At 39.7% G+C, this 8198-nt stretch overlaps 1 protein-coding gene across 1 annotated transcript; it reads left to right on the forward strand.

Annotated features, from left to right (window-relative positions):
• The first annotated feature begins 3316 nt into the window (after positions 1–3316).
• tescb (tescalcin b) lies at positions 3317–6663 on the forward strand. Its single transcript, XM_005735214.1, has 8 exons — positions 3317–3604; positions 4240–4309; positions 4435–4515; positions 4676–4815; positions 4909–4970; positions 5226–5333; positions 5410–5457; positions 6107–6663. Exons 1-8 carry the CDS (start codon positions 3541–3543, stop codon positions 6182–6184), a joined length of 651 nt encoding a protein of 216 aa, XP_005735271.1. The 5' UTR covers positions 3317–3540; the 3' UTR covers positions 6185–6663.
• The last annotated feature ends 1535 nt before the right edge of the window (positions 6664–8198 follow it).

Below are 8198 nucleotides of genomic sequence, written 5' to 3' on the forward strand. Positions count from 1 at the left end.
TTTTAATCAACAGCTTGTCATGATGATGTGAAAATGAACGTTTTTTTTTCTATCAAAGCAGATACATTATAAATCTAGCGTGCCAGAAACCAGATGTATGAGTGCATTTTTCCACTGTACTGCATTGTTTTCACAACACACTTCCATGAAACAAAACAAAAGACTTCTGTTTCTTCACAGTTACTGACTGAGCCCTTCAAGATCATGTGGGTTATGGAAAAATATGCCCTTGTAATAACCTGGAACTCCTCCCAGCTTCTTATGAAGGATGCATAAATAAGACTCCCTACATGTCTGAGCATGAGTTCACACTCTTCTAATGACTCACACAGGGCAGGAAATCATTGCTGATTGTTGAATGATCTGTGGTTAGCAACATTCAAACATGACCGCAGACAGGAAGATCACACAGCAGCTGTTTTGCGAGATAGGAGCAGCTCAATCCACGACATTCTTGCGTAGCATGCTACTAACAGTAATATAGACATGCAATGCAGTAAGTATACAGTCATGTTTGTTTCTGTTTCAGGTGTTGTTCAAAGAAACCATTAGAAGTGTTGGAGGGAGTCTTTTGGATCTGACAGTGGATGCAGATTATCAGCTCTTTCGTTGTTATCAAAGTTGGTTCATCACATGTGGCGATCACCACTCGGCTCTGAATTCAAACTGTAAACATATTTCAACCAGGCTAGAACTGACGCAGGACGCAACAGTTTTAAACAGAAGCCACACCTCAAAGTTCATTTAGCAACTTTTCTGTGGTTTTCGGTCTTCTCGGGATCAAGAGTCAACTCTGGGTATCAGGTTTTTGTAACAACATCGACAAGAAAGTCCTTAAAGAGCAAAAGAAAAAAACCCAAAACTGTTTGGGAATCATTCTGCTTCTATTTAAAAAGTGTAATGTGAAATATAAATGAAGGCTACGGTAGTAGTGTTAGATTGAGATGTTGTTCTGGTCCTTTGAAGTCAACATGACTAGACAGTTAGAAGAAATTGGAAAAAAACGTGACCGCTGTAAACATGTAACACATATTTCTACAGGTCAGCCTGACATGTATTCATTGTTGACAAGTAATTAACTACATGTGCTTAAATCAGTTTGGCAGTAACTTACTGTCAGGTAAACTATGTTTATGTCTGTGAAGTGTTTCAAGTAATTGAGTTACTTTACAGAGCTACAGAAACTGACTGAACCAAAATGATATGACCCCGTAAATGCATCATGACATTGTGAAAAGCACAGATGAATTTTTTTCTTTGAGACCAGTTCAGATCTCAGGAGTCTTCCAAGAATCTGTCTCTTCCTCTTGTACTGTTCTGACCATCTCTCTCACGCACACTCTGGAAACAAACAAACTTAAATTAGATCCTGTGTCAAAGGATCAATTTGTATATATGAGTTTTTGAGTCATTTCTGCAAATATGGTATTTCTGTCTAATTTATGCTCAAGATTTGTTAATCTCAAACAAGCGATAACACATATTTTGTCACGGTTCTGGGTCCGTTGGACCCAGTATTTTGAGTTCATTATGTTTTGGTACTTTTGCATCATGGATTTTCCTTTGTTTCTCTGGTTCTTGGTGTTTTTCCATATTATGATTTATGATCTGATACTGTAGTGATTATGATTATCATTTAGTAGCCTTTGGTCAGTGTCAAGTCTGTCTGTCTAGTCTGTGTCTTAGTAAAGTGTGTTTTGTTTCCTGTTTTACTTTGAAGGTTCTTGTTCCTGTCTGATGTTAGTGTGTGCAGCTTTGTTCCCCCTGTCTCGTTAGCCCTGATCTCTCCCAGCTGTGTCTCCCTCCTGTTGCCGATTCCCCCGTTACTACCCTGTGTATATAAGCCCTGTGTTTTCCCATGCTCGGTGTCGCGTCGTACCATCAGATTATGCCTGTGTGTCCTTGGTCTCAGTGTTCCATCATCACTTCATGTTTGTTTTCCTGCCAGCAATAAAGCTGAGGTTTTTTTGAGTTTCAATTCTGTGTTCGAGTCCTGCATTTGGATCCTCATCTCTGCCTGCCCGCACACAGAGCCCTGAAATATTTGGGTCAGGGTTAAAAACAAAATCGCACTGATGATGTAGAGGTCTCCAAAACTCATGAATAAAATATGATACACTTGGCGTTTCAGTGTTAACTAACTAGCTGCTTACCTGAATAAAAATTCTGCCTTTGAGACAATTTCGGAAGACTTCTCTTTATTAAATAACAAGCTAGAGTTGAATATTCTGCTTCTGAAGAAGTCCTGTCTTCGTAACTGCTTTAGCAACTAAACTCTGACGCAGTGTTCAGTGAACATTCAGTTAAAAACAAGATCTTTTGTCTATTTTTGTTGTGAGATCACGAGTTGCTCATTAAAACCTTCTGAAACTGTATTAGGTGTGTCCTGCCTCTGACTCCTTTTCATGAACTGTGACAGACACTAACTGTTCAGAGAAGTTGGATCATGTTATTTAAGAAGCTGGGCAACCCCAGTTGGTGTAATATCCCTGCATAGACCTTGATATTCCTCCCACCAATCCTTTGAATAGCATTTTGTATGAACATGAGGGGAATTCCAGTAGAAAAATCACCTGATGTTGGATTTTCGTGACCGCTTCTCCTGGTCACGGTTGTGGGGAGCTGGAGCCTATCCCAGCTGTCACAGGTCTACACACGGTGCACAATTATTAGACAAGTGAGTATTTTGCACATATCTTTGAACAATTTTTATGCATATTTTCATACTCTAAGCTTTCATACTCTAAACATGAACACTTATTAGATTTAAGCACATCAGGTGATGTGTGTTTGTGTAATGACGGAGAGTACTGCCTAAGGAGACCAACACCTCATATCAAGGGGTGCATAATTATTAGGTGGCTTCTTTTTCTCAGACAAAATGGACTTAAAAAAAAGAAAAGAGGAAGATTTAACTGACAGTAAAACGGCAAAAAATGTCAGAAGTCTTTTAGAAGGATGCAGCACATCTGTCCTGCAGAACACAATAAATGTTATGCTCATGATTATGGAAATATTTAAAATTAGGCTGGGCGTGCAACTATGTTCTGAGGGCTGCTCTGGTTGCAACAGGTGGGTTTATACATGTGGATCCATCCACCTGTGCAAAGGGCAGATGTACAGTAGTATTCAAAAGTAAAGAAAGCCTGTCTGGAAATATATTTAAAAAATCGTTACAGTATGTGAAGGCTACTTGTCTATTTTTTTTCTTACTCTGCACTTCATGGCAAACCCTCACACGCGGCCTCTGAATATGTAAAACTGGTCATTTAAAGTGCACCCTGTTGTTCCTAAGAGTGTGTCGTCATCGAGACGATCGTTGCGGAAGTGGCATGCGCTGTTTGCAGAGGATGAAACCTGCTTGGCGAGCACGCAGGGGGAAAAGAGCCGTCAGATGAGCAGGCTCTGTCACAGAAACACACAGGTGGATATGGATCATCTGGAAGCACGAAATCCGCTTTGAATCACTCTGAGTTCATGTGAGACTCCTCTGTGCTCCCTTTAAAAGCGGGCTGACCAGGGAAGATCTTTTTTGGAGCAATGGGTGCACTACAGTCCTCACCTGGACGGCCAGAATATAGTGATCTGGCGGAAAAGACGGGCTGTGAGTAGTCATCACCGGGCTGTTGTTTGCATTACTTGAAAATGCTTCATTTTCAATCAGACGTGTAGAATCAGCCTGCGTAAAAAATGCAAAACAAAAACAGGAACTCACTGCGGCGGAAATAACATTTTAATTAATTCTTACTTTAAGGCAGTCTTAAAGGGGAAATACGTCCATGTCAACGTAATGCTCAACATTTGGTGTTTCCATTCAGTTACCTGTTAGTCATCACTGTGTATAAGATAAACCAGTAGTTGTGGTGCATTACAGATGAATAATTTAAAGTGCAAGTGAATGGAAGTGGAACTTTACCCGGTTTGCAAAGAGAGGTGTTGTTAATAATAGATCGGACTCTATTGAAAGCTTTGACAGCAGCCATTTACAGTAAACACCCAAAAGCTGAAACTCCAGTTTTCTACTTTCCTAAATGACCTTATGGTTTCACCTGTATGTTCTAAACAGGTGAGTGTGAGAGATGAGAGGCAAACCAAACTGTTTTACATGAAACGTGAATATCCAAATTAGCTGCCTTGAAAGCTGAAAGTGGACAGCTGAACTGGCATTTTAGTGGAACTTAATCTTGGTGTGCAATCTTTACAGGTAGTTTGTCCTAAAGTTTCCGTCTTATTTCTCAGTTTCATTTGAACAGATTGGAGTTCTGCATAAAAGATTTAAGCAGCTGAGTCACAATGAAGAGACTCTACAGTAAGCTGATATTTCATTTGTTCTTGAAACAAATAGTCTTTGGAGCGGGAAACTTGCTCTACAGGATTCTACAATTGTGTCTATTATGAATGAGCTACTCCTGAAAGTCTATTTTAAACCCTCAGGAGAGATAACTTCAATGAAATCGACGACCTAGCGTTCAATCCCATCCGCGCACAGATCATAGAGGCGTTTTTTGACAGAAGGTACAGTAATTCACCATTGCCTTTAATCATTTTACTTGTATTTTTCAAAATCATAAACAATTCTTACATTTAGGATGAAAAATGATGGAAGAAATTGTAGATTTAATGTATCAGTTGTTGTCAGTGCATTTGAGAGCATCTGATTTGCTGTTTTCTTCAGAAACTTCCATCAGAATGGCGCGGGAAAAGTTCAGGAGATTGGCTTTGAAGAGTTCGTGGTGGTCATGTCCCATTTTAGGCCGCCATCGGCGGACATGACAGAAGAGCAGCGTGGAAAGACCAGGAGAGAGAAACTGAGATGTACGTCTCAGTATAGATTGCATGAACTCGACTGCTTGACTTTTACCTGAAGATGACACAAAGTCAAACCTGCGTTTGTTTGTTTTTCTGCAGTTTTATTCAACATGCACGATACAGACAACGATGGGACAATAACTCTAGAGGAATACAGACATGTAAGCTCGGGGGAAGAAATGATCGTGCACAGTCACCTTAACTTTATGATCATTCTCAACTGAGTTTTTAAGCTGTTTAAAAATACTGACTGTAAAAGTAAATTATCTTTGTGTTTTACATGTAACTCTAGTGCTGGGGTTATTAGCTCAATTTCCTCCAACGCAACTGATTGGCTGCCAGTAACAGACAGGATGATGCGATTACAGCATTACAGAAGTGATATCTTACTTCAGCTGTTGTTCACGTCTGTTCAGGTGGTGGAGGAGCTGTTATCTCGGAGTGGGACACTGGAGAAGGAAACAGCCAAATGCATTGCTGATGCAGCCATGTTGGAGGTGGCCAGTATTTCAGTGGGTCACATGGTATGTAAGCTAAAGCATCTCAAGATAACATTAAGGTGTCTGGATAAAGTCAACAACTTCACTTTCTGGCACACAGGAGCCTGATGAATTCTATGAGGGCATCACATTTGAGCACTTCCTCAAGGTTTGTACACATAATGCACATTATTAAACAATATGCACTCGTTGGTCACTTTGTTAGGTACACTTTGCTAGTTTTCTGTTTGGTTTGCCTTAAGAATGGCCTTAACTCTTTGTACAGGCCAGTACAAAGAGTGAGTACAGTGAACTTATTGTCACGTTCAGGAAACCAGTCTGAAAAGAACTGAAAGATGGGTACACCGTGGTAGATACTAAGGGGCTCTGTGGTGCTTAAATGTTACTCAGCTGCGATGAAGGGAACTAAAATGTGCCAAGAAAATACCCACAACAACATTATTCCATCGTCAGAGGCTTGAACTGTCGGTACGAGGCACTTCATGTTATTGATACCAAATTTTGACCTCACCATCTAAATGTCATGGACAAAATCTAGGCTTATCAGACCGGGCGACGCTTTTCCAGTCCTTTGTCTGGTTTTTGGTGAACCCATGCAATCTGTAGACCATATCTACATGCCTAAAAGCACCGAGGTGCTGCCATAGTTATTACGAGCATTTGATCAGGTGTGCCTTAAAAAAGTGGCTGATGAGTATATGTGTACGCTTGAACTTTCTTTTAACTGATCAGTTTGCATTTAAATTGGAAACTGGTACTAAATAACTGAGGTTTGAATGTAAATCTGTGTTTTGCAGTTGCTGGAAAGATTTGAAATTGAATCGAGAATGACCATTCGCTTTTTGAATATGGACACGACAACTTTGTGTAAGTGAGGTCGGTATGCTGAACCATGAGGTGCAAAATGACGTTTTCACTGTATTGTCTGTTTAAGTTTATTGCTCGCACTGAATATAAGCCTTATTCATGTTTGAATAACTATGCAAATCCTAAGACTATATATATACACATGCTGGATGTATTTGAAGTAATCTGACTGTTAGCAATACTTGAGATAATTACTACGCACTTCTAGCAGTTGGACAAAGCAATATTAATCAAATATCCAGTGCTAGCTAACCAACAATATGACTCTATGCATGCAAGTATGGATGCTTGATAAACATCTAAAAATGTTATTGCCATAAATCAATAAGTCTCAGTAGTCAGGGATATAAAGATCTGTCTTTAAATGTATCTGGATATGTCTCTATTAAGACAACAGCCTTTTATTAATGTCACAAACATGAACCTTCTTGGTGCATGCTCTTCATGTTGTACTTGCACAATAAATGACCCGATGAAACTGTCTTGACTTCAGTTCATGATGTGGATACTTGATAACAGGAAATGGGAGTGCTGTTCTGCATGAATAAATGCTTCACGGCAGAATCGGTTTAACATTTAAGAAGAAATTCATGATGTGAATTTCATTTACGTCAAACCCCTTTTCATGTCAATTCTGCTTCGTCATGCAGAGGTCATTACTCCCTTTTATGGTAACTGGCTGTAGAGGGAAACAGTCTGGTTACATTAAATGTTGGAACTAAAGTGATCACAGGATTTCTCAGAAAAGTCAACGTACCCTGAGAATGGATGACTCATAGAAATGGTTTTCATTAATTGCTTTGTCTGTGGTATAGAATTTCCTTCCGATACTTATACTTGGCAACTTCTCTTTAATGATGAAAAGACGTCACAACACAAGGTTAGTCAGAGATCAAAGAGAAACCTTGTTTGGTGTCTGTAAGCTAACGGGCTTCGTGTGAGACTGTGACGTTCTGATGTACAAAAGCATCGTTTTACAGCTTTACTCATTAACGAGGAACTTAAAATCGGGGAATAAAATCTTACGTTTGCAATCCTAGAAAGCAAGACTTTAAAAAAAAAATGGCTGGCAACTTAGGAAAGTGGAACGCATAAAATAGGAAGTCAGATTTTTCCTGGTGGCTGAGTGTTTACAGTATAAACCACATACAATAACCAAAGTATCCCTATTTTAAGTGTGGCTGAAAAATGACCTCTTTAGATTTTTCTCATCCTGTTTTCTCCCCATGTGTCTGTAGCTCTACTGTCACAACACCAAAAGGGCTTAAAATATGAAAAATAACTGAAATACCTTTAAAAAAAACAACCCTAGTTTGTTAACATGAATGGATGTTAGTCTTAGAAATGTTTTTTGCAGTGGTGCATCATGACTTTAAATAATGACTTGAACCCCTTGTCCATACTGCCCCCCACAGGTCAAACAATGTCAAAGCATATAAAATGATCATGGCCGTGCACCTGCTTCTCTTGTGGTAACTTGTGTCTTCATCTATAGAAGATGCTTCAGATAATAAAACTTTATCATTACTCGTGTAGATTCACCGATCTGCCACAGAAGCATATGTCACTGTGCAACTTTGGCCTTTAACTTCACAAAGCTGCACTTGTGATGATACTTGTCGCTTCTGTTTGGTGACGTCTAATTTAAGAAGGCTTCGGTGTTTTAGTGGTCCCACATTGTCGTCACCATGTCTGCTGAGCATGACCTGTGTGTCAGTGAAATAACAGACACTACTGATTTCCACCCAGTAGGAAGTAGTCGTAGGTTAATCGGGGGATTCAAGAGATATTTTCGGAACAACTTGACTACAATGTAGACTGGAGAATGACTGTTGCCCTGAGGTACCCTCTGTGTTTGTGCCTTAAATAAGCCAGAGTTATAAGAGGGAACTTGATTCATGACCCAGAGTGAATCCCCCTTCTACTTCCAGTTTCCCGACAGCTTGTGACCTGAGGAAAGTTTAGCTAAGAATTACTTCACTCCAGCATATATCCTTATTGTCACTGTGTACAGAGGTGACA

Source organism: Pundamilia nyererei, unplaced genomic scaffold (assembly GCF_000239375.1).
Source record: "Pundamilia nyererei isolate P.nyererei 1_Seehausen unplaced genomic scaffold, PunNye1.0 scaffold00063, whole genome shotgun sequence".
In the NCBI taxonomy this organism is placed as follows: domain Eukaryota; kingdom Metazoa; phylum Chordata; class Actinopteri; order Cichliformes; family Cichlidae; genus Pundamilia; species Pundamilia nyererei.

Coding starts and splice junctions, on each gene's coding strand:
- tescb (XM_005735214.1), top strand. CDS start 3,541: ATGGGTGCACTACAGTCCTCACCTGGACGGCCAGAATATAGTGATCTG. Junction 5,334..5,409: donor GTATTTCAGTGGGTCACATG/GTATGTAAGCTA, acceptor TCTGGCACACAG/GAGCCTGATGAATTCTATGA. Junction 5,458..6,106: donor CATTTGAGCACTTCCTCAAG/GTTTGTACACAT, acceptor TGTGTTTTGCAG/TTGCTGGAAAGATTTGAAAT.